This window comes from Triplophysa rosa, linkage group LG17 (assembly GCF_024868665.1).
Source record: "Triplophysa rosa linkage group LG17, Trosa_1v2, whole genome shotgun sequence".
Classification (NCBI taxonomy): domain Eukaryota; kingdom Metazoa; phylum Chordata; class Actinopteri; order Cypriniformes; family Nemacheilidae; genus Triplophysa; species Triplophysa rosa.
The window spans coordinates 5,555,832-5,583,319 of NC_079906.1; the positions used below are offsets into that span (position 1 = coordinate 5,555,832).

Sequence of the window (27,488 nt, forward strand, 5' to 3'; positions counted from 1 at the left end):
CTTAAACCAGCTCTTGACCAGCTAATAACCAGCACATGACCAGCTTAAACCAGCTTCCATGCTTCAAAACACACCTAACCAGCATATGCTGTTTTTTTCGACAGGGGTGGCTCTTGCGTTTACGGTTAGCCGGGGCAAAGTGTGCAAATAAACTAATGTAAGATAGCAGAATCTGAAAGATGACTGATCGGCTTCAAAACACGCTCAGACTTTCTATTTTTGTCTCGCTGAAACTGCCCCGCCTTTAATAATGAACCATTCGGGAGGAAGTAAGTTGAGGAATAATAACCTTGCTTTGTCTCTCCGTTACGCGTAAACTACATTTTTCAAGCATTTAAAGCCAAATAAAATGCTATCCGTTGGTTCCCAATCTCTGCTATCGTCGGTCTTGTTGTAATTTATTAATAGTTTATGGTGAATTATCTGATACCTGCATCACCTGAGCACTGGACACACAGCGCGCGTCACGCGTTAGGGCGGAGCTTACGAGACCTCCCATTCAGTTACACACTCGAGAGAAATACATACGCACGGTACCGGACACAAAGCCAAATATCAGACCGGATAGAGTGAACAAAAGGCCATTTTTCGTCCCAGTTTGGACCTGGACGTAATCAAACAGTGCCGAGAATGTCTTTAGGTGACCAGCAGTGGTATCCCACCAGTGTACAGGTAACGGTACTTCAAGCGCGAAACCTGCGGATTAAGGGCAAAAATGGCACAAACGACGCGTATGCCATTATGCAGGTGGGTAAGGACAAGTTTTCCACCTCTGTGGCGGAGAAATGCGTCGCGCCCGCTTGGAAAGAGGAAGCGACGTTTGATCTGCCGCTGGTCCAGCAGGGGCACGAGGACCGATGCATGCTGTACATCATCGCCATGCACCGAGCCCTAGTGGGGCTGGACAAGTTTTTGGGACAGGCTGTCATCAACTTAGTGGACCTCCACGCCAACAAATTGCGCAAAAAGACAGAGTGAGTGTCATTCTGTGATATGAAGTATACAAAAGTGTTTCAAAAAGTTACGTTGGCCACATTGACCGTTAGTTTGTAAAAGTGGTGCTAAACAGATTTGAACTCCCAGCTTTACACGTTTAAACAGATCTGAGCGGGTTGTCATGTAGCGTTTGCTCATTGCTTTTGTTTGGGCAGATGTCAGTACCCCACCCTTGTTAAACAATGTTGGGCAAGTACAAGTACACTTTGCCTCCTGGGTGTTCCTAGAACTGTTCCTCTTGTTTGTGTCTTCGTGAATATTAAGTCACCTTCAATACTAAAAGACATGTGATCAGTATTTATCTATTTATACAGACAAAGCAGTAATACAGCCTTTAAGACTAGACTATAAAGTATTTAATCATCTGAATATAATAGACTATTGTACATCAATATCACATGTTCTTCTGGCACATGGTTTATTTTAGTCACACTTATACAGTATTATTCTAAAATGACAACAGAGTCATGCCTGCTCTATATAGTTCTGCAAGGGTTTTAATGTTTACTAAATGGATATTTTAACATTTAATGAGAGAGTAGCTGAAATGTTAACATGGGTTAGTTTGTGAGGTGTTTTAAATATTGTGTCAGGAATTTTAACCTTATTGATTCATGTTTCTTTAATCTGATGTGTTTGTTTATAACAGTTAGCAGAACAGGTTTATTCCCATTTAGTTTGCGATGACGTATTGTATGACAAACTGCATGACTTGCATTATCTATCTATCTATCTATCTATCTATCTATCTATCTATCTATCTATCTATCTATCTATCTATCTATCTATCTATCTATCTATCTATCTATCTATCCATCTATCCATCTATCTATCTATCTATATATATTAGTTCACCCAAAAATGGTCCCCATTGGCTTGACCATATTCCTAATATGGAAAGTCAATGGGGACCATTTTTGGTTGAACTATTCATTTAATATGCTCACAAATGTGTGACACATAAAAGAACAAAAACACTATTCTAGTGCTTGAGTGAACAGAATGTAATCCAAGTTCACAGAGACAGCCGAGCGAAATTAGAAACGATTAAAGGTGCCATGAATTAAAACCACAATTTTAACCCGAGCTTTTGTTATATAAGAGGGAATCGTATTCACGCGAACATCATGTAAGTGTCAGAACTGAAAATGCCCTTGTTACTGAGATTACAACTGTACACCAGGCCCAGCGAACGCCAGGTTCTGGAATGCACCTATCTATGACGTCATTGATAAGTTGAACACTGCCTCCACAAGAGAATATCAACGACTACTTTTCTAGCCCCGCTCACTGGTTCGCGCATGACAATTCTGAAGTAACACAAGTTGCACGGAACCAGATAGAGCGAGCAAGCAATAAACATGCCGTTAAAGATCAGTGCCTGGTTGTGGAAGAACACAGTCCCTGCATAACCTTCCTTCGGATTCCGACATTAGTAATGCGTGGCTGAAGTTTATTTTTAAAGACGTTCCATCTCACGTGGGTAAAACATTACCGCGGATTCCTTTGTGAACAAGGCAGAGGTCGACGATGGATTTGCGGAGAGACTAAAATTAAAAAGCAGTGCTGTGCCGTCAACATTGGATACGAATGGCGCAGCAATCTTATGTGAGTAGGGATGTAACGATTCACCGTGAGCCGGTTGAAAATCGGTTATAATGAGTGACGATTCAATTCGGTTGAGGCTTGAACTGAATCGCAATACATTCTTTGAACAGCAGGGGCCGCTATTTTCACTGCAAACCTAAACTTGGATGCTGATATTTCTTAAATGCAAAAAATCCAAGAAAAGCACAGACAGTATTAGTTTGTTTATATTAAAGAGACTTTTTCTATTATTAATTTGTTATAAAATCGCAGTTTACTTTTGTTATTTGAAATAAAACATTATTTTATTATGCAAAGAAACGTGAAGCATTTAAGAAATAATGCAAGGGAAGTTGTTCATTTCTAATTTGTTTCAACTCATTTTTAAAAAATAAATCGTGAGTAAATCGTGAGATCAGAATCGTGAATCGCATCGCATCGTGAGCTGAGTGAATCGTTACATCCCTATATGTGAGTAAAACATTTTTGTATAATGCGTCACTGTTGCTTTGTTAGAGATCGCTTGATATGCGCTGAAATACAGATGCGGGGAGTTAATTTATAAATCACACGAGGTCCCCAGATAATACTAATCTTGTGCGAAAAGGGCGAATGTGTAACCTAAGCTATACAAACTATACGCAAAGCCTTGCCATCACATCCGGGAAATAAGTCAGTAAATTTGAGTAAATCAGAGGCTTCACTTATCCCGTGCGAATGCATCACATGAAATACAGATGTGGGGAGGTAATTTATCAATCACAGGAGGTCTCCAGATAATACTAATACCGTGCGAAAACTGCGAATGGTGCTAATGTGTAACCTAACGTTACGTCTCTAAACCAAATTCACAGAAGGCTCCAACTAAGTTTACTACGCAAACTGGTATCCAATCATAGCAGTGGGCGTTTAGTCCAAGTCTTCATGGCGGAACGCCCATTCAAACCGATCATTTGTCGAGCTGGCCTCAAAACCCGGGTAGAAAATAGCCTATTACTTATTGATTTTGATGTTTTTGAATGTAAATACCACGCGAACGTCATAAGTAGACCTCATACAACAGTATAAAACAATAAACAATCCCAGTTCATCATACCTTTAATACATTCCTCTCCACCCATCCCAGCCCTGTACTACGCACATAGCTAGTCATTAACTGACAGGCATGTGTGACTCCCAAGGTTGGGCTAATGGTCTGTGAAAACTTTTACTTTCCAGCAACATTTGTGAGAACACTGTTATTTTGAATAAGTGGGTGATTCTCACGAACCCCTGAATATCATGGTATATAAAATAAAGATTTGAATTATAAAACATACAATTCGGTAACATTTACGCATTTGGCAGGTGCTTTTATCCAAAGCGACTTGCATTGCATTGCATTACACTACACATTTGTTTCTAAGTATGTGCAATCCGTGGGATCAAACCCATGACTTTGGTGTTGCTAGTGCTAGTGCCATGCTCTAACCACTGAGCCACAGGAAAGCTGATAACACAACAAATGATCATAATAAACATGATTGTGTTATCTACCTTGGACAAAACATAATTTTGACATAGGAATTAAATATTTATTTCATTGCTTTTTCTGCTGAAATTCTCATAACCGTAACGCAAGTGCATTATATGTTGTAATTTAAACAGAGTGAAATTAAAATATTGTGAAAAAACAATTGGATGTTCTACTAGATGTTCTCAAATTACAAAAAATGACCAATAAATGATTGACAGAATATTCATGTGTAATAAAAATAAAGAAATAGTGGAAGAAAGAAGTGTCCAGGACTGATAATATCATCCTCTGTAACGTTTTTTAAAGACTCTTTAAACACACACAAATATATTTACATTAAGTTTGATTTTATATGAAGAAACACATCTACTAGTACCTTTTAAATGGCTAACAAGTTAACAAATTACTTTATATTTTTCTAGTTAAAAACTTTATATTCTCTTGTCACGCTATGTACACGACTTCCCTTCTCATTACAGATACAGGTAGTTTTCCACAAAGAAATGTTTAATATTCTATTAAAATGTAATTCATTCATGTATGATTAATAAAAACTTGCGTAGGCATCATGGCTTCACTTGTTTTTAACAAAACATGCTATGAGATTGACCGTTTTAAATGGTAACACACGCAGTTTCTGCCAATCTCATATTAAGATTGATCAAATTTATAAAAGAGAGATACAGCTGTACGATTATTTCCGGAAAAAGTCAAGCTGCTGGAGGCAGGCAGGGGGACGGAACTACATTGCCAACAAAACACATACAATTTGTATGTAGGCAGTTGTGGCCTAATGGTTAGAGAGTCGGAAGGTTGCCGGTTCGATTCCCAGGGCCGGCGGGTAACAAGGCACCTTACCCCTGCTATTGGATGTTCAATGTTCAATGTACAATGAGTGAGGTCAAATGATGATAAGCGACTGAGTTTAGGAGGCTACGGAAGCTGCTTACCAGATGGCAGCAGGGTAAAAAGACCAGGGTAGTTGAAGACTTTCATGATTTTTGCTAGTGATACACCAAATTGAAAATTCTTGGCCTAATACCAAACACCGAAGATGGCTTTTCGTATTTCTTCTATTTATTTAGCCAATTTTTTCACTATTGCATAAACTGAATGGTCAAAATGTGCTTTTTATATTTTGTCTTGCTTTTCAATATAATACAATATAACTTAAACTAAAATTGAGCAAAACAAGTAGGCTAAATTAAAACAAAAAACTGAGCCCTCTCCCTTCTTCAATAGCCTATATTAGGCCTATAACTGACTGCTGAAAGAATGTACTGTACTCTGTACCCCTACAACAAAACACTTCATTAAAAAGTGTCATTCAACATTATAAGATAAAAATATGAATAAACGAAAACTGTTGGATTATTATAGGCTACACTGCGAAATGATTTAAAGAAAAAAAAACATCAATGCGCAATTCTGACGGACAACCATTTCAGTTCACGTCTCTCCTCCAAACTCCGCCCACAAAAGCTGACTGTTCTCTCAGAAGGTGCACTCGTGGCCGTACTTTGACAAGTTGTTTAGAACAGGGAACTGTGTGCACGCGATGATGTCAAATGATGTCGTAAGCGGTGGGGCTACTGTCAGACCACCCGCTCCAATCTGAAGTGCACAAGTTACCGACCGGTAAAGACACTTTTATTCAGAAATTAACTCCGGCGAGGCAAGTTCCATGCTGTGTCTTTCTCTGACACCTATTATATGCTCCACACACTGCCGACACGTTTGCCTCATTAATAAAGCGTGCGCGCTCTCTCTCTGTGCTGGTTGCTGCTTGATCGTATCACACGTCATGTAAAAATGTATTCGGCCATTCCACTTATTCGGACGAACACTGAACATGCTTTTTTTTACTGTTTTCGGACAAATATTTTCAGTTGCCGAACATTCGGTGCGTCCCTAATTTTTGCAATATTTTCTGATTAAGAAGTTATAAATTTGCAAGATTCCGCACCATTCCGCGTTATGCATCAAATTCCATTTTAATGCCTGGATTCCGCGATTCTGTTTGCTTTTTTCGCATCGTGGAAATCATATGGCCCTATGTGTAGATGCTAAACTGCTTTTATTTTAAGAGACAATCTGAGTTTAGCTGTACAGGCAACCTGCTCCCACTGGAAAAAAGTACTTTACGATGTGGCTACACAATTTGAATCGCAAAAAACCATACGATTAAAAAAGCGATACTGAAGCCCCCCCAAACCTGGCGCGAAAGCAAATGAGACTAAAATCTATGACTAAGATATACGAATTCATACGAATTTGCCAATACTTACGAATTTCTGTAAGATTGTGTTAATATAGGCAGTTGTTTTTTTTTAGATTTACACTATCGTTGTCAATATCGGACAATATAGAATGCTTTTGTTAGTATTAGCACTGCAATATTGTATTGTGCAATGAAAGCAGTTTGTTGTCTGTTGTGCAAATAACCACAAACTAGCTGGTACTGCCAAATATGACTTGGACCTATTGATCTATATAAAGGACTGGATTGCTCCAGACGTCATTACACTGTGAAGCCACCATGCTGCCATGTTTGTATGCCCAAACATTCTATTAAACGAATAGAAAGTTATCACAGTGCTCTGAAGGAAATCTGAAAAGCCTTGTGTATTGTGAAGAAATGTGTTTTTCCAATTAAACAAATTGTGAATAATGCATAAACTGGCTTGTAGAATGTGTACCAGCTAAATGAACAGCCGTGAAACACAGCTAATACATCTCCTAATATAGCTCTTTTACTGAACTCTTCAGCGTCTCACTGTGCTGGTAACGAAACAGCGCCTCCATTGTGGTGTAACTGCAGTTACAAATGACAATCTGTTTAATGCACGCAGTGTTTTTTGTGAAGACACTCGACATATTTTTGACGAGAGTCTGAGGGGGCACGAAATTTGATTGAGGCGGCCGCCTCCAATTTCTTTATGCAGGAAAAACCCTGATCTGGGATTACTATATACAAAGTGTGCCCTCTCTCCGTGTTTTTTTTTGTGGTTTATGACCTTTCATGCATTTAAATGTGACCAAATTTATGTACTAGTGTGTACAGTATGAATCGTTAGCACTGTACTGACGTTATTATATTGTCTTTATGTGCCCATCGGTCTGCGCAGTGGAGTCAAACCTTTCTACCTTTGAACTGGCCCTCTCCTACCAAGCGCACAGCGCTCTTTGTTTGACAGATGTTTTGGTCGTCAGTCATTATAACTGTGTTGTCGGTGTTCATGGAGAAATACTCACCGGCACATTATCATTGCTCGTGGCTGGGAGAGTGCTGTGTCTGGCGGGAGAGAGAGGCACTGCTGTGGAGTTTGTGTGTGGAAAAAGCAGAGACTTTGGCAACAATCTTTTGCAAATCGTCTTTTTCCCCTCTGCTGATGTAGCTGCGTTTCTTTGTTGTTTTATTTCCCTGCGACTTTAACTTCATTTTGCAGCTAATGTACCACACAATGACACTCTCGCTGTGGGCAGTTCTACTAACTCCGCCGCTGCGTTAACTTTCTCTAGCTGGTGTCGAACTCGTCTCGCGCATATACGATGCTAATGGAATGATCCATTCTAATCTATAATGGGGGGGGGGGGAGTGCCTTCGTACAGATGTAATAACGTAAATCGTTAACAGGGATATACCAACTGTTTTGATGATTACTTGAGGCTCTACGTGGCTGCTGACATGGCATATTGGTTAAGTCCACCCCTTCCTTTTGGGGGCCCCTGGTAGCTCGGGGCCCCAGGCGATTGCCTGCCTTTGCCTAATGGGTAAATCCCCCCTGAGTGTGAGGTTTTATGCCCATTAGCTTTGTTTTTTTATTTGTTTACAACGTGATTTGCAGCACGCAGAGCAGTGAGCGTCACATGACGAAAGTGAAACATTTGTTGGAATCACGATGCTGGCTCGGTATCGGCCCAACCCTAGTTTAAATATATTCTGCAGAACTCTGATTATTTGCTGTAAATCAACTCAGAAAATGTGTTAAAGTGCAAATTCATTGACAAACTTTAATAGGTTCGTGTGTGTTTTTGAGGATAAGTGTCAGGAAGGGGCATTACCTGTTTAAAAAGCATCTTATGCTTAAGCTTTTATGTTTTGTCTATATATGAGCTTACTTTGATTAGAACTATGAGAGCTGTTCACCATACAAAAACAAAGGCCAGAAGGGTTTCTCTTTATTTGCCTATTAGGTCAGGTTGATTTTTCCATTGGCTTTCCTGGTCTGGCTTAGCAGAGAGAGACAGATGATGTGAGACTTGCTTATTTGCCTTGAGTTTGCCCAAGTGACATGATTACCATGTGAAGCAGTTGTGTACCAGAAGACTTACAGTGAGGGAAATAAGTATTTGATCCCCTGCTGATTTTGTAAGTTTGCCTACTTACAAACAAATGAAGGGTCTATAATTTTTATGGTGGGTTTATTTTAACTGATAGACACAGAATATTTAAAAAAATCAGGGGAAAAAAATGTTATATAAAGGTTATAAATTGATTTGCATTTCAGTCAGTGAAATAAGTATTTGATCCCCTACCAACTAGCAAGAATTCTGGCTCCACAGATTGGTTATGTGCCTATATGGACCACAGATTAGTCCTGTCACTTTAAGAAAGTACTCCTAAATCAGCTTGTTATGTATATAAAAGATGCCTGCCAACAGAATCTGTATCTTCCAGTTCAACCTCTCCAACACCATGGTCCAGACCAAATAGGTTTTAAAGGATGTCAGCGACAAGATTGGAGACCTGCACAAACCTTGAATAGGCTACAGACAGAAGCTTGGTGAGAAGGAGACAACTGTTGGTGTGATTATTTGGAAATAGAAGATATACAAAATAACTATCAAATGCCCTTGTTCTGGAGCTCCCTGCAATATTTCCCCAATGGGGTAAAGATGATCATGAGAAATGTTAAAGATCAGCCCAGAACTACACGGAAGAAGCCTGTTAATGATTTCAAGACAGTTGGGAACACAGTTAGCAAGCAAAACATTGGTAACACATTGGTAACACGCTATGCCACAGTAGACTGAAATCCTGAAGCACCCGCAAGGTCCTCCTGCCCAAGAAGGCCCGCCTGGCTCGTCTTAAGTTTGACAATGAACATCAAAATGATTCAGAAAAGGCTTTGGCGAAAGTGCTGGCACTGCTGTGAGACCAAAATGGACTCCTGTGTTTGGAGGGAGAGAAATGCTGACTATGAGCCCAAGAACATCATGTCTACAGAGAAGCACAGTGTTGGAAACATTCTGCTTTAGGGCTTTTTCTCTGCTACAGGTATACAGGATGACTTCACCGCATTGAGGGGCTGAGGGACGGGCCCATGTACCGTAAAATCTTGGACGAGAACCTCCTCCCCTTAACTAGGTCACTGAAGATGGGTCATGGATGAGCCTTTAACATGACAAAGACGCAAAACATATTGCCAAGACAACCAAATAGTGGCTTAAGGAGAAGCACATTAAATGTCCTAGCCAGTCTCTAGACCCTAGTCCTATAGAACCTCTGTGAAGGAGGCTAAAACTCCAATTTGCTGAGCGACAGCCAAGAAACCTTAAAGATTGACAGAGGAGTGGACTAAATGTATCCGGACACATGTGCAAACCTGGTGACCAACTATCAGAAATGTCTGACCTCTGTGCTTGCCAACAAGGGTTTCTCCACAAAGTACAAAGTTATGTTTTGCTTGGGGATCAAATACTTATTTCACTGACTGAAATGCAAATCAATTTATAACCTTTATATAACATTTTTTTCCCCTGATTTTTTTTAATATTCTGTGTCTATCAGTTAAAATAAACCCACCATAAAAATTATAGACCCTTCATTTGTTTGTAAGTAGGCAAACTTACAAAATCAGCAGGGGATCAAATACTTATTTCCCTCACTGTAAGACTTTACGTTCTTATGCATTGTTTTAATAGTCGTGATGAGGCTGTTTGGGCGTATAGGTTTACATTTTATGATTGGAAGCAGTGATGTGAACCATGCACACACCTTTGTGTTACGTAATGGCTTTGTAAATCTACATCAATACGTGTTGTACTTTAAGCTAGTATGCGTGAAACCTTTCTTTCTTTCTTTCTTTCTTTCTTTCTTTCTTTCTTTCTTTCTTTCTTTCTTTCTTTCTTTCTTTCTTTCTTTCTTTCTTTCTTTCTTTCTTTCTTTCTTTCTTTCTTTCTTTCTTTCTTTCTTTCTTTCTTTCTTTCTTTCTTTCTTTCTTTCTTTCTTTCTTTCTCATGTATATGTTGCCACAGAGGATTAAATGTAGCCTCATCTCTTCTTCTAGAGTCCACTGGTCTAGTGTTACTGTCCTACTTCACTGTAATGTTGATATAGCAGCTTTTGACGTTGAGTCGACTGTTCTTTGTTCCTTATTAAAGAATAGCCGAGAGTGTTGGATCTGACCTGATGGGTCTTATTTTAGTAATTTTCCAACATCTGTAAAGGCTGTGTTAACTTTGATGTTCATTTAGACTAATGTATTACTATAATAATTATACTAAGTGGATCAGTGTTATATTTTTAAGCACAAAGGACACTCTTAAATTACAAAAATGTCAATGATTTTCCTCCTTTATGTAGGCCAACTTTTCATTTGTGTTCTGACCTCATAAGCTTTTTAAAACCTGTTGTTGTTCCTCAAATATAAGAGCTGATATAACTTGCTGCGCAAGTTTGTTTGTCTCGGGTTAGCTGAGGGCCTTGCTGTTAGTGTTTATCTATTAAACATGGTTTTGTGTACCTGTTTTCAATGAAGGTTATTAATGGGAACTCATGGTTCCTGTTAACCCTTTCCCAATGTGCTCCAAACACAGAACAGTTGCAGCAAGTTCTCTTAATAGATCAGTAGCTTTCAGGTTCAAGGTAGAATATCTAGGTATTGATATAAGATCTAGTTTTTGTTCATATTAATATGATCATAGATATTTGCTTGCTGGTTGATGCAAATAACACACTGTTCCTTATGTTAAGAACACAGTGTTTACTGTTCAGTGTTTGAACGATTTAGGTGAGATTAGAAGCAAGAGCGGTTTATCAAGCACTTTGAGTTTGCATTTCCCTGTCTTGAGATAAAGCATTGAGCGTTACGCCTCCTGTCATTGCTGTGTGTGGGGGGAACCTTAGCTCAGCTATGAGGAATGTGTAGGATGTTGACATAATGTCTATTAGTCCAGTTTCCAACATGTTCTCACAACTCTGGCTTGCTGCCTTGGAAAATGGGAACTTTTATATTTAGTATGGATCAATTGAATATGTATTATTTTAATAATTCTTGGAAAAAATTATATATGGGATTTTTCGTGAAAGTGATTAATAATGGAATTTACTGCAAGGTGTTATTAAAATAAGATGTCGTTGATATTCTGGTGTTGTGTTAGTTTGTCATGCTGTGCCTTTTATCCAAACAAATGTATAACAGAAGTAAATTTCAGGGGCGCTGACTTATCTTGAAAGAACTTTCCTTATCTAATTCCAGACAGTGACGTCATAATAAAGAACGTTCCTTGAGCTTTAATTTCTGATTCTGTACAATTTCTCATCTTTCTCCACCCTGAAGCTGAAGCTTAATTTTCAGAGTTTTCTGGTCTTTAATTGAAAGATTTCTATATTTGCATTAAACATTTCTGTTCCCAAATGTCCTATTAAAGGGCAGTCTTATCTTCTAAAGTATTATTCTTTGAGGAAACTTTACAGTTATAGTGGAGTTTTTAATCAGAATAAGTGCCACCAAACAGAACTAGAATAATAATAACCTACCTGTTTACAAATAGTGCAGAGAATGTCCAGCCTGTGTTTTGATAGAGAGCATAATGTTTATTGTTTATACTGTTAAAGGTGGGGTTACCAATTTCCGAATTACGCTTTAGACAACTGAGTCGGGCCGAGTACAAAAACAACCTTGTAGCCAATCAGCAGTAAGGTGCACAGTGCACAGGACGGACATTAGCTGAGCCGAGCGTTGACGAAAGCGACAGATGGGGGTATGGGTGTGTCTGTTTTGGTGATTTGAACATCAACAACGGCTAAGAGAAATCAGACACCCCGCCTTTAAACGAATAGCATCAACCTAAATGACGTAATAGTTGTCTCTGTATATTAAGCTGGGAAAGTAAAAAACTGTGTATTTATAAAACGTTTTTTGGACGTGTTTTAAAACGTTTCATGTTTTCTAAATTCATTTTAATTTTTCTGAAAAAGTCTGAAATTTGCATCCGAAATTTTTGGACGTTAAAAAATAAATACGACCTCGCGTTGTGTCAATCACATTTACACACTGCCGCCAATATTTTCGTCCGTCACAACGATTTTCTGATTTCTCGCATCTGTAGCAAGCATTTTGTGAGGTGTTTTGACAATTCAGAGACACCGGACAAGTGAGTGCCAAAGTCCAGGACGGCTTTTGAGTCCACTTCATTTCGCAGCACAGAGTACTGTATGAGAAACAAAGTGCGGATTACAAAGTGGCAGATGATTGCGGAAAACAGGAAAGTTTGTACTGATTCTCTGGTCACGGTGCCAAACGCAAGAAGACCCTACTTCAAAATCTGGGAGATCCTCCAGGTTCTCGGCACTGTTCGCGGTCTCCGTCAGTCTGTTTGTGATTACGTTCATGGAAGAAACTGAAATACACTGGAGAAATAACAAAACGGATGGATGGCGGCAGATGGGTGTGAAAAACGGGAGTGTTGACAGGTATGCAAGAAAATGCAGGCAGAGAGTGAGGACAGCCTACCTAGAGAGGTACTGGCAATGGAGAGAAGCAAGGGATGAAAGGAGAGATAAGGAGAGAGGCAGAGCGACAGCAGCGTCAGGCTGCATTGTTTTGCGAATTTTCGCAACGGATTAATTAATACGCATCGGACTCAGTGTGCAAGGTTTCTGTGCGTGACAAAGTTATAGGATAACGAATACGAAAAAACAACTTTATGTGCAACAACCTTTAATCTGAAACAACTTTTCCTCCAACATAACTAAAGCCATGCGAGAATGAAAGAAATGAACTTTTCTACTAGACAAATAGTCATATCCCAACAAAAACAATCAGGTCCGACTCAAATGAATTCCCTCTCTTTCCCTAAAAAGTACATCACATTGCTAAATTAAAATGCGTTGAAATGACTTTTTAATTGTTTGTTGTCTTGAAGCATATGTCTAGGAATTCATGTTCATGTTAGTTTCCAGAAGTCTAGTCTTTGGAGGGGTCCAACCCTGAATTCCTGGAATGCTGCATCAGCCTCTCCCACTGTGCACACGTGTCACGTTTAATCACATTCAGCTTTGCGAGCAGCTTTTTGGTGTCACAGTGTTGCTGCAGACATCACATGTGTTCTGGATGTGTTCTGTTGTGACAACAAAATGGGAGGATATTAATGTTTGGTTTTCAGTGTTAAAGTGATAGTTCACCCAAAAATGAAAACTGTCATCATTTACTCATTTACTCGTGACTTTTTCTTCAGCAGAACACAAAAGAAGATATTTTGAAGAACGTTGGTAACAGAACAAGTATGGTACCCATTCACTTCTATTGTATGTACACAAAACCAATGCAAGTCAATGGGTACTGCCATTGTTTGGTTCTGAATTTCTTCCAAATATCTTTTGTGTTCTGTAGAAGAAAGTCATAGCGGTTTGAAATGACAAGAGCGTGACTAGATGATGACAGAATTTTCATTTTTGGGAGAGCTATCCCTTCAACAGAAAGTGAACTCTAGAGCTTTACTGCATACAGACAAAATAAAGACCTATTTTATCAACAGTGGCTGAATTCTGTGATCTGTGTGATATACTGGTACACCGGGTTCAGCCTCCATGTGAAATAAGTCCCATTGAAGGCCTGTTCTTCTCGTACACTGTAATTAGTTTCGAACATTTTACCAGAAACATTCGGCTGGCACAATTATCTCTCCATTTTTAGATCTTTTTAATATGATGACCCAGATAGTTTTAATTCTGGCATACAATAGCAAACTATCATACAATTAAATATGTATGTTTTGGAAAACATGTCATTTGTGTGGGAGCATGTTAATAATGCATTACACAGCTCTTGGGAATACTTGATTCTGATTGGTCAGCTGTCAAATTCTTCTGTCAGGTATATAAGGTGTAATATCCACTGGAATGTTTAATTTAAGTTGTCCCAAGTGAATGTAGTTTCACACCTCGCATTACTTATTGCAACTATGTGTGGATGTATACAAGTAATTAGTAATAAATATTGCAAACTTGATAATTAGTGAGATCGACTTGCTTTTTTTAAACAGATACATGGTTTTGGTCTATAAAACATATTTATTCTGATAAATTAAAAAATAATATATTTATCAGACTGCCCTCTGACTAGTCTATTATATAAACTGACATGGTGGTTTGGTAAAACCTTACAGTAAGGTTGTATTTGGGCATTATAATTCCAGCATTATGGATGTGACATTTTCAGTCAAAACTAGAAATTATATTCTTTTGAGAATTTCTTAAATACTTCAAAACTCAGAAACAAGAGAAACAAATTCATGTGTACTTTGTAGGATTTCTGTGAATTAAAATGTGCAAACCAGAAGCATTTATACCCAACAAATGAAGACGGGATGGCTCTTCATAGACCACAAAATAGTTATTTTATTTTAATTTTCATATCCATTTATGAGGAATATGGATCGTTTTGCCTGTGATTGTTCTGTTATGGATGTGACTATTCACTTACCTGACCATGGAAAATCATGCTTTAAAAACATAAAATGCTTGAAAAAATTAAAAAGAGTCCTCACGTGGATATTTAAACCATCAAATATTGACATCTTGCCTATCAGTATGGTATAAAACCTTTATTAAAACATGATTTTTCATCTTAAGGTTGATATTTGTATGGAATTGCCCATTTTATAACATTAGTTTATGCATAAGTTAACATGAATGATAAACAATATTTTTATTACATTTATTAATCTTATCCTATTTGTTTAAAATCAAAAGTTGTAACTGTTAACATACTTACATATAATGTAATATAACACAGTTAATGCAACAATTGTTAATACACATTAAACTAACAATTGTATTGGCATTAAGTAACATTAACACAGATTAATAAAAGCTAAAAAAAATATATTTTTCATGTTAGTGCATTAACTAACTAATGCGCTAATGACCGGATGTCTGTATATCAACCTTGATGTCTTTGTTTAATCACATGAAGTAACGTGATTAAAACAAGCGTAAAATGCTTTGCATCTAAATATGTGAAATGTCTCATATGTTTGTGACAAAATAGAGCTAAAAGGTTTCATTGTTAAAACCGATGTAAGCATTAAAGCATGCAGTACTAAACTTCATGGAGTCAAAAACTTGACACCTGGGCTCAAGTTAACACCCGGGAAACTCTGACTTGTTTTAATCATTCAGCATAACAGACAAAGAACAAAACTGTTTTGAAGTCTAATAAAGAACTCATTTTCTTTTTTCAGCTGGTACAAGCTGGTTGATAGAAATGGTAAACAAGATAAGGACCGAGGTGAAGTTTTCTTGGATATCCAGTACATGCGGAATAACCTGACAGCAAGCATGTTTGACCTCTCCATGGCAGATAAGCCTCGGTCCGGCATCTCCAAGCTCAAAGATAAGATCCGTGGGAAAAAGAAAGATAGTTTCTCGGATTCAGCTTCTGAGATCGTGTCCGTTGCGGGAACAGACAGTGAGGGGGAAGGCGAGGACGGTACGGATTCTCCTAAGAAGAAATCAAAAATAAAATCTTTGTTTGGACCAAAAACAAACCTCCACAAGAATGTGTCCAAGTCCATGTTGACCTTGGGCACCCTGCCCGAGAAGAACAGTCCGCTAAGCATTAGCAGATCGTCAGGCCTTAATGTGGAGTCCCCTGATGGTAAGATCAATGTTATTCAAGTACACAGTGATTTAGATTGTATATATTTTACATATATACATTCTACATATATATATTGTATAGAAATGATGGAGTTGGTTCTTAATGTGATGTAGTACTGGGAGAGTTAGAATTAAAACTAAAAGTGTCTGCTTTAATTTGTTTGTGTACAATTCTTTATATTAACATTTGAGCAACATTATTGTCTTCACGTCTGAGATCACATTACTCAAAATATATGAAAATAATTTAAATAAATTTAAAATATAATTTAAACTTTAAAATTATTTTTATTATTTGAAATGTATTATTATTATTTATTTGAAATTATTATTTTGAAAAATTACAAAGGAAATTTGTATGTAAAAGAAAACAATTAAATGTTGGACCAAGGTTATTTTAGTTTACTAAAATTAAAACTTTGAAAATGTTTCGGTTTACTGAAATCAAATAAAATGTTGGCCTAAAAATGATTATTATAAACTGAAAATTTGAAATGTTGCCTCAGAAATTAACTGAAATAAGCTTAAAGGAGACGTCAGATGAAAACTCCACTTTTTCTGTGTTTAAGTGCTATAATCGGGTCCCCGGTGCATCTTGCAACCCAGAAAACGTGAAAAATAAGAACCCAGAAAGTTTGTTTTGGTGTGCCTTTCCCTGCAAGCATGTGAGAAATCGAGCCGTTCAGATTTCGCTCCGATTGTGACGTCAAAAGCGGATTTTACTATAATGTTACCGCTCCTTAATCTACACAGTTCCACCCACCGCGCTCCGCCATTGTTGTTTTCACACATACACCACGACAGCTGCCAAAACTGCCGATGTAAGTAATATTTATCAACAGTCTGAATCGACGTAAATGTACCGTATATATATATATAGGAGGATAACGTTAGCATATGATAGCGAAGGGAGCTAAGTCAGTCACGGGCTAAATGGAACATTCATGGCCAGTGTTAAACTTACTGTATATAAGTGCAGATGGACACTTGGAGTTTAGCTGTATGAGTGTTAATACATTATGTGCGTTAATATGTTTAGCTGCGGCAAGCTGTTTGTTTTGCTAATGAACAGGGGCGAACACTAGGGTTAGTTGCGTTTTAAACGTCTCAAATCATTCGTGCTTAGGCTGAAAAATTTGTCACAGCAAACTAGCTCTCACGTTGTGTGTGTAACGTTATAACTTGTCAATGACAAGCGCTAAAATCCATGCAATTCCGCTGAGATCTGCAGTGAAATCCGTGGATTTTAGGTAAGCATACACGCACAACATAAGCGCATTAGGATGCACTGTTTGCTGTGACTGATTTTTTTTAATCTGATAGCAACATAAAAATAAAAAAATGACAAAAGCATGTAACAAATTTGCTAAAACTAAAAATCTAAGTCTAAAAAATAAATTGTAATTAAAAATATTAATAAAACTAAATAAAACTAAAAACAAAACTATAATAACTCTGGACAAATACAGACTTTTTGTCCAATTGTTAATCATAATTAGTTAATAAGAAAACACAGATTTTGATTTTCACTAGTCACAAATTGATCGTCACTGTTTACTGTAATTTTTATATATAATTAATTTTGGCAATAATTATTTTTCACATTTTCTTCCACAGTGAAAAAGAAGTTCAAATTTCTGGGCCACAAACGCAATGGCAGCACAGACAGCAAAGTATCTCGTGGCCCTTTTTCTCTTCTGAGCCGCTCTAAACAGAACGTGTCGGAGCAGAATAACCTCTGTATAAACGGCAGCCACGTTTATGCGGAAGATCAAGACCCAAAACCTGGTTTTGGCTCTACGCTCAGTCTAAACAGCTCTGGAAATGGGTCAGTAGAGGACGTTCGAAAACACCATCAACGAAATATTTCAGACGTCTCCGCTGATTCGTTAAAAGCTCTGAGCATCCCCTCATACAAGCCTGACGTCAATGACAAAGATCCACTTGTCCAACAGCGCCCTCTAGAGGACAGGAGCCTCGGCTCACACGAGAATGAGGAGAAAGCTAAGAAACAAGAAGCAAGAAGCCTGCAAGAGATGCTGGACCGACAGGAAGAGCAAGAGAAGAGGAGACGGCAAGAACAGGAGGAAGAGAGGAAACGCAGACTAGAAGAGCAGGACAAGAAACGGAAGGAAGAGGAAGAGCTGCAGAGGAAGCGGCGCGACGAGGAGATGCAGCGAGTTGAGGAGCAGCGGCACCAGGAAGAGAACAGAGTTACTGAAAGGCTCTCCTCTCTCTTTGGCATTGGAAAGAAGAAGGAGGAGAAGAAAGAGGAAGCAAGCCCTCCAGAACCCAAACGTCTGGAAGCGCCGTCCTCCTTAAACCGGTTTGAAGATATTTCCCTAACCCAAGATAATCCAGCCTCTTTAGCAGAAGAGAGATCCGTGGACCCCCGGATGGGTGGCCGGACCGTCCTCTCTCCAGCGCCACCCACTACTGCCATCTCCAATCGCACGGCCGCAGTCAAGCCAAGGTTAGTGCTCGTATGACATTACTAAACACATAAATAAACTTATCCTGATGCATTAGATCGGGTATCACAGAGATGATAGTATCTTTGTTATTGTCATGACCCAAGTAAGTGGTTTTAGGGTTCATGTTTAGGATAGATTAGAGGTTCACAGACAGTTTTTTTCCTGCTGAATGTTAAGTCAAACCGCCCTCTAATGCAGTTAGCTTCTTAAATAAATCTACCACCTGAGAGCGGAGGAAAAACCCCGGCTGTAACTCTATACCGCACACATCTGTCTCTGCTCTGGGGAATAACAGAGGCTTGACGGGGAACTCCTTTATTCTTGGAAACTGGTTTTACATAGATGGTTAAATATAAAAGATGTTAATTAGATGATGATGCGGGAGTGCCGGGACAGTAAGTCACGTTTGTTCACTAAAGCAGTTTAAAACATGGCAACATATGCGCGGTATATGATAGACTTTCAATTCATTTTGGAAAACGGCATTCAAAAGTTAAGGTAATAGTTCACCCAAAAATGGAAATTCTGTCACCATTTACTCATCCGCTTGTCTTTTTAAACTGCATGATTTTGTTTCTTCCACAGAACACAAAAGAAGATGTTTTGAAGAATGTTGGCACCCATTCACTTGCATTGGTTTTGTGTCCATACAATAGAAGTGAATGGGTGCCGGAGCTGTTTGGTTACCAACTTTCTTCAAAATATCTTCTTTTGTGTTCCGTGAAAGAAAAATAGTCATACAGGTTTGAAATGACAGAAGGGTAACCATAACAGAATTTTCATTTTTAGGTGAACTATCACTTTAAGAGTTCACTTTCAGCCTGGAAATAAACTTTTTTTTTAAATTTAGTAAACACTGAAACATCAAGCAAATAATATAAAATGAAAAAGTTAATAATAATAACATACAGTTTTTAAATGACATGACTAAATGATGAAAGAATTAGTATTTTTGGGTGGACTATCCCTTTAAAGCAAAAATGCATACCAAATACTAAAAAATTTCAAATACTGTACTTTTTACTAGAATTGTTATGCTGATAATGTATGATGGCTTTATGATACTTGCATTAATTTAGAGAAATGTAAAACTGACAATTTCCTTAAACAATTTTGTATGGCTTGCTGTACGTCCATTGTATCCTATTGTGTCCTATATTGTATTGTGAAATGATGAGTATCGTGTTTGTCTGGGATGAGAAGATGAGATCATCTTTTGCTTGTGGATGGTGGGGGTTCAAGTATCAGGGAGTTTCTCATGTGTTCTCATAGTATCTCCATGAAACATGGTGTCTGGCCATTATTTCCTCCGGTCTGCAAACATTTATCATGACTAAATACAATATACAAACACTGTTTTTTCATACTTTTTTCCGTACATTTTAACCTTTATTTCATTTTTATGTTTACCTTCATGGGTTTGTTTTCATGGCTGTTGGTGAACGACTGCAAAATTTAGCCCCTCATGTATGCTTGACCTTATGTCATTCATAACGTGTTTCATCACTATTTATCTCTTAGCATGGGCATGACAGCATCGCATGACTTGCATTTACAAATGACGACTTGTTTCTACGTAACCTACCTGACCCGTTTGAAGGCGAATGATTGGTTAGGAGAGGAGAGAATGTGAAATGGATTGTCAGGTGCAGATCCTCTGGTATGGAGAGAAACTAGTTGTGGAAAGATCATGTGAGTTTGTGCTCTTACAGACAGTGACAAAGAGACATTGTGTGAGCATAGAAGTCTGAAGGATTTTTTTGGTACTGGAATTGTAGGAGTTCTGTTTTCTGGTGGTTTATTAATATGGTGAGTAGATCATTTTTCCATGGCTGATTATAGTAAGAAATAAGAACTTGCTTTAGTTGTGTATGTTCTGTGAAACTTTTAGATTTGAGAATGCAGGGTAGTTTTTCTTGTCTAACTGGAGTTGATGCGTAAGAATTTAAATATAGAGACGGAAAAGAATCATCTGCATTTCGCATTATATTATTTGAGATGCCAGTTAGGATCTTTTGTTAGAACATTAGATATAACGAAGTAACAAAAAGAAATACATTTGTGCCTCTTATGCACAGTATGGTTCCAACATAACACATTTTCCTAAAAAGGTAAAATCTTGCTATCTCCATTGTTCGATTGTTGTGTGAATATGTAGAGTTTGAGGTCTGATAAAGGATGTAGAGGTTGAATCATGAAATCCCTGTGTCAAAACGTTCATAGTATGTGTTTATTTATGTATTTAGATTCAGCAGATGAAAGTTTTACTGTTGTAATGTTTTTACTCTTTGGCAGATAAACAGATAATAGCCAATCCCAATTTTTTCCAAACGCTTACGCGCTTTCCCTGTCCCTCCCTAGTGCTCCTTCCTCTGGTATGTTTTCTGACCTTCATTCTTCTCTGGCACCACCTAAACCTCCAAGAACGTTCAGTGAATCCCCTAGAAGCAGCATGGAAGAAGTTGACTCTTTCAAAAAGCGGCGGGCCCCCCAACCCCCTGGTTATTCCATGGGCTCATCCATGACTGAAAACTACAATATGGATAACGGGGCACAAGTGCATAACTCCAGTCAGAGGCCTTCTTTTCCACTTCCAGACTATGAAATGCTCTACCCCAAGAAAAGACATGGGGTGATGGCTCAAATGCGTTGGGATCACGTTATTGCAGAGGTCAGCCAGAGAAACTGGGATCTCTCAGAAGAGATGAACGTAGATGGACCTGAGCAGCAGTCTGTGTCATATAAATCTGTGGCCTTAAAGGACAGAAACTCTGTGAGTCTCAACCAGCACCAAAAGAACCATGAGGCATCTCATCCGGCCGACTTGATGCACAAGGAACCACTCATCCCGCCCAAACCAGCTTCTGCTCCATCAAAACCACTGGTTGAGGGTAATGTACAGTATAGACGACATTTACCTCAGGAGACAGAAAGGGGAGCTTTCCAAGCAAGAGAGAAGCCAACACCAGCTGCTAGAACCGTCAATTCAAAGGCTGATAGGGATTCAGTCGCTGAAGATGTTGCTAAAGACATGCCTTCAGTCAAACCCAGACAACGTTCAGTAATCAAGGACCCAGTCGGACAAGTCCAACCAGACAAGCAGGTTACAAGTCAACCTGTGGCATTAGAAAGAATCCCAGCTGAGAATGGTGCCATATTACGTGCACCCACAAAAAATGGAGCTGTCCAGAGGGAAAGTTTCCATTTGGAGGCGTTAGATGAAGCAGACCACTCCAAGATACGTTTGGAAAAACTTGCCAATAATCCCAAGAAAGACCTATTTGGGATTGACCCATTGCCAAGTGATAACCTAACATCTAAAGACCCTTGGGCTTTACCACAGCAGAACAAAACTAAAGATGAACCCTTAACTAGTGGCCTAGATAAAAAAAGGAATCTTGAAGATCAGACGGTTGTCCATGCTAATCATAAGGATGCCATATTCGCAAGCAAAAAGACAACTGATCCATTCACAAAGACTTCTGAGAACAGAACAGCAGCAAAAATAGAAAACAAGAACCAATCACCCAGCTTCACTGAGCAAGCCAGAGCCACGTTCCAAAAGAATTTTTCACTCCGAAAAAAGAATTCTCGCCAATACCCAACTACCACAAAAGCCATATCGGAGAAAAGTGGCCTGGATAGATCGGTTTCTCAGTCATCACAAGATGCTGACGATGTTGAACTGACTGTAACTAGTGTTGGGATGCCCGACAGAACAGAATCCACGCTAGAAGCGTCGGACCTATCTTTGGGTGGCGTGTCTGGGGGAAAGACCACGGTTCGTTCTTGGGTCTCGCCTTCAGATGCGCAGCCGGTTACGTTGCAGAATGGTAGTGGAAGTGCAGTTTCAAATTCAAGGAGGTGAGGATAGTACCACCAACCCTATCTCAACCCCCCAACCCGTACTAACAACTTAAATTTTCTAACAATTCGTCGTCCACACTGTGCTTTGAAATCAAGAGCTGATGTTTACCCTGAAACTACCATAATCAATATCTTTGGCATTTGTTCAATTGGTTGCTTGGTGGTTATTTCTGGGGATTTTCAGTGTTGGGATTGTGACATTGGGTTTGGTGCTTCTTGCTGCTGATCACATTTGGTCTGTGTTAGTGGCACAGAATTTCATTGTTTTTTGGCAGTTGTGCAAATGAGGAATTGAGCTCTGAATAGTGCAAGTAATACAGCGTCACGACAACACTAAAAGGTTTTGCTTTGTGGGCCATATAAGAGAAATTTGGCTTAAAACAAGTGCGTTCAAGACTATAAATAGAGCCATATGTTGACATGAATGATAATACCTTGTGTTGCATGATATGGTGTTGCATGTTTTTTTTTCTTACGCTGCTTAGGGCATTACTGGATTGCATTCACTTAATCTAATGCAGAGATGTTTCATCCACTCTTGAGTTTTACGCTTTCATTCTCTGCTGTGCTTTAAAAATTTCGTTGGATCGGGTTGTGTGTATTTGTAATATTTTACTGTAGTATGCTACGTTGTGACAATGCAGTGATATACAGCGATTTGACCTTTTCTATTTTTATTTAATTACACTTATATGCTCACCTGACACTTTATTAGGTACACCTTGCTCATTTTATCTTCTTAAAAGAGCCATTAAAAGATGGATACATCATGGTCGACGTACTCTGTGGCCTTTGGGAAGACATTTTAGTCATCCAAGACTAAAGTACTATCTTCTTGAATGGGCGAAGACAGATGTCTTTAAAGGTCCAGTCAGTAATATCTAGCGGCAAGGTTGCGAATTGCAACCAACCGCTCACTCCACCCCTCCGTTTCGAAACACTACGACGGCTGACAGAACATGGCGAGTTACATGTAACGGTGTATGTAGATAGAAATAACTCATTCTAAGGTTATTAAAACAACGTTTCATGGTGTAAGTTCTTTATACACCTCTAAAGACATAGCTATGCATATTATATTGCATTCTATCAATAGATCATCCCAAAAATTACACACTGGACCTTTAAAATCAATGGCTAAAATTGCAATTAAATAACATATTTCCAACCCAAAATTAAATTACTATTCTTAAGCTCACATTGCATTAAAAACACGTTTTGTCAAGGTTTCTTTAGCAAGTGTGCATGCACACATGTTGGCAAGCATCTCCGTATAGGGCACCGCCACGAAGAATCTTCAGTTTATCAATTGATGATTAGCTTTTTTTACTGGAAGGCGGGACTTTCTCGGTAAGGGCGGCCATATTGAGCATTGCATTCCCTTCCCATTCATAGTAATGGCAGTGCCACATCTTGTTAATATGTCTTATATTTGGACATGGTCAGCAACAATACTTACTCTGTCAGATTTAAAGTAAATGATGCTGAGTTAGTACTAAGGGTCCAAATGTATGCCAGGAAAATACTCCCCGCACACTTTTGCTTTAGCCCTTCTTCACATGTTGCATTTAACCCATCCAGAGAGTGGTGAACACACGTACAGCTATCACTGCAGCGCCCGGGGAGCAAGTAGGGGTACAAGGTGCCTTGCTCAAGGGCACCTCAGTCGTTACCCGCCGGCCCTGAGAATGGAACCGACAACCTTCTGGTCACCAGTCCGACTCTCCAACCAGTAGATCAGCAGTTTCTGAAATACTCAAACCAGCCCATTTGGCACCAACAGCCGTGCCACATTACAAATGATTTGAATCATCTTTCTTCCCTATTCTGATATCTGGTTTGAACTTCAGCACATCCTCTTGATCATATGTACATACCTAAAGTTGCTGTCACGTGATTGGATGATTATATATTTGTTATCAATTTTATTATGTAAAAACAATTGAAAAGGTGTACCTAAAAAGTTGATGAGTTTTATTCCATTTTTTGTAGCCGTCATTCATCATTCCTGAAAGGGTTAGAAACAAACACATTGTATTGCAGAATACAGTATCTCACCTGGTGTGGTCTTATTAAAGGGACAGTTCACCCAAAAATGACATTTCTATTATCATCATTTACTCACCCTCAGATTGTTCCAAACCTGTATACATTTCTTTGTTATGCTGAACACAAAGGAAGATATTTGGAAGAATGTCAAATCTTATTCTCATCCCCCATTTACTGCCATAGTTGGGAAAATAAATACTATGGGAGTCAATGGGGGATAAGCTCTGTTTTGTTACTGACATTCTTCAAAATATCTTTCTTTGTGTTTAGCAGAACGACATGTATACAGGTTTGGAACAATCTGAGGGTGAGTAAATGATGACAGAATTTTCATTTTTGGGTGAACTGTCCCTTTAAATTCTACTTATTGCAGGTCGAGCAGAGTGTTATCTGCAGTACCGTGTGCGCAGAGCACTCACATTTTCTGTATGCATATGAGTATATAGTATAAACACCTTTCCAAAAATACTCTGTGACTATATGCTAAGGAGGGGAAATTAAAGGACGCTTTTGTTCTCTTTTCTGAGGGTTTATGATGATGTTTTATGAAGACACTCCTATTTGCTGAATCTCACTAAAGTCGGTGTGTTTTCTTTCGCAGGCCTCATCCGGTAAAACCCATGAGCACCACAGAGAGCCAGCCCACCAGTGCTCTCAGCGTGGGGAAGGATATGAAGACCCTCACCATCAGGGAAATGGCTGAGAAGTCAAAGGTACAGTTAGTAGTCAAAGGTCATCGATCACATAATGACACGACCAGTTAAATGTTTGGAATTATCTATTCATTCTCTACTAACCTAACCCCAAAAAGTACAAAATAGTTAACTGATGTGTATGTATTATATTATTATTTAAAGTAAAGGGATTGCAGTACGTATTGACTTAATTGCTGAGCAAAATTAGAAGATTATATTCTAGGGCCTACTTCCACTTAATGTGTCTTCATTGATTACATTTTTTCCTCAATTTGCATTTTCACTGCGCATGCAGAACACAGAAAGCACGCCGTACACTCAACTCACTCAGGAGGAGCTGATCACACTGGTGGTGAAGCAGCAGGACGAGCTCTCCAAGAAAGAAGCCAGGATCCAAGAGATGGAGGATTACATTGATAACCTTCTGGTCCGCGTCATGGAGGAGAAACCGACCATTCTGCTTTCACTTCAATCCAAATGTTAGGATTCTAGCATCCGACTCCACTGAGACACTTTACCATGTGCGATTCGGCTGATGTAGCCAGAACTATACTGGATTTCAGTCAGAACGCGACTCGCATCTCTTCTGCTTTATATTTTAGTATTCGTTGCATGCAGGCATATGCACATCCTAACCCGAGCACCAGAATCAGATCTAACAGTAAACGGCAGGCTGCAGGGGTCTCAAGGGTCTGCTTTTTACAGCTGAATAATGGGGTGTTGTTGTTCTTCTTTTTGGATAAAAGCTGGGTTCAACAACAAAAAAACAGCCATTTATTGATCTAATTCTATGCACAGTTAGCTTTTCCTTTAGGCAAAGAGAGGGCTTCATAAAGCATGATTTATTTGTACAGTGTCTTCAGTTTGAAAACCTTGTGCCTGATGTGATTTTTTTGTTAAGATCATACTGCTGCCTTGCATTAGGGCTGATGCAGCCTCAAATCTTTTGGGACTTGAGGTGGAATCAATCATACTGTTGCTGGGAATGTGCTGAACGTTTTGACTGTAAACACTTTTTACTTGAAAAGGGTGATTTATTTATGAAGGATTTTGTTTTTAGTGATTATGGAAAATATTCGGAACTACTTCTGTTGAAATGTCTTAAAGCAGAATTATATTGTTTCAACACTAGATGTACATACAGTAGATAGTTTTGGTTGCCCTGGTCAATGCTGGCTATATTTGTATTTTTGCTCATTTCAGAAGTCAAAAGTGAATTCACAGCTGAACAGGCAGTCGCTGTTAAATCAGTCATGTTCACAGAATATTGTTTTGTTTGATTTTCGAAACGGTTAATGCTACGTGTCAGTTTTTATATCATAGCTATATTGACCAGGGATTACTGTGCGTTCTCTAAAGACAGTCTTGAAAAGATTATTGCTATTTAGCACACTATATGGTGTGGGTGGATTTGTGTACATACGGTAACATACATCAGTTCTTTAATGCACAAGCAATAACTGTGTGGTTTCCTGAATTGCTGGTAATTTGGTACTTAATTGTGGCCTATTCATGGCAGTAGTTGTAGAAAGCTTCTATGTTGGGGATCCAAAGATGTGCAGTCTTCCACTATGCTGCAGTACCAAAACAAACCCCTCATTTATTATTCATTTTAATTTGAGTGTTTTTAATGTGATTTCTAACTGGCCTCCTGTATAACTATGGGAAATATTCCCATTAAAAACATGTTATTTGGTTGTCTGTCACTGATTGTCTTTGTTTTGGTCCTAAAGCTGTATTTGCTGTGTTGCAATATATTCATTTATTTTAAGTCATCATGAGACTTTATAATCGGAAGCTTCCAGTGTGACTCATTCATGGCTTTTCAGTCATTTTGAATGAGTTCACCAAACTCTTTAGCATGTTGACTGTTAACAGACTCTTAAGGTCTGAATTTAAATTAAAAGCCTTAAAATAATTAAAGATGCGAATAAGTACATGAGAACAAGATAGCATATGTTTTGTAAACCTGTGCCTTGTTTTTATTATTTAATATTTTTTTAAGCCTTTAATGTTGAGGACATGCAAATCTCCTGTTTCTTTTTTCTGAAATGACAACATAAAAGTAATTTGATTATGCCTCACTTACATGAATAAATCTAAATATATAAACCCTTGTTTGTGTTGTACATTGTGCTGGTCACACTTGAATGTTTTGTACTGTAATTTATTCATTTAACAGATTAACAGTGCATAAAATGGAAGTATACATGAAAAAAATCATGATTTTTCTAACTATTTAGTGGGCCAAACAGAGCCAGAAGTGTTTTGTTTTTAGTGTTTCACATGTAATTCATAGTTTAAAATATTGTTTTAATCTTGTTTCTCCATCCACAGTTACTATGCAAAAGGTATCATGCTGTTAGATTCAGTTGAGTTAAATTAATCTAACCAATAAATAATTTGAAAGTTCG

General features: G+C 38.5%; 1 protein-coding gene across 1 annotated transcript; it reads left to right on the plus strand.

Moving 5' to 3' along the window:
- The first annotated feature begins 309 nt into the window (after nucleotides 1–309).
- rab11fip1a (RAB11 family interacting protein 1 (class I) a) lies at nucleotides 310–27,390 on the plus strand. The gene is made up of 6 exons (XM_057357319.1): nucleotides 310–974; nucleotides 15,572–15,987; nucleotides 17,607–18,462; nucleotides 20,825–22,327; nucleotides 24,981–25,092; nucleotides 25,370–27,390. Exons 1-6 carry the CDS (start codon nucleotides 631–633, stop codon nucleotides 25,556–25,558), a joined length of 3,420 nt encoding a protein of 1,139 aa, XP_057213302.1. The 5' UTR covers nucleotides 310–630; the 3' UTR covers nucleotides 25,559–27,390.
- The last annotated feature ends 98 nt before the right edge of the window (nucleotides 27,391–27,488 follow it).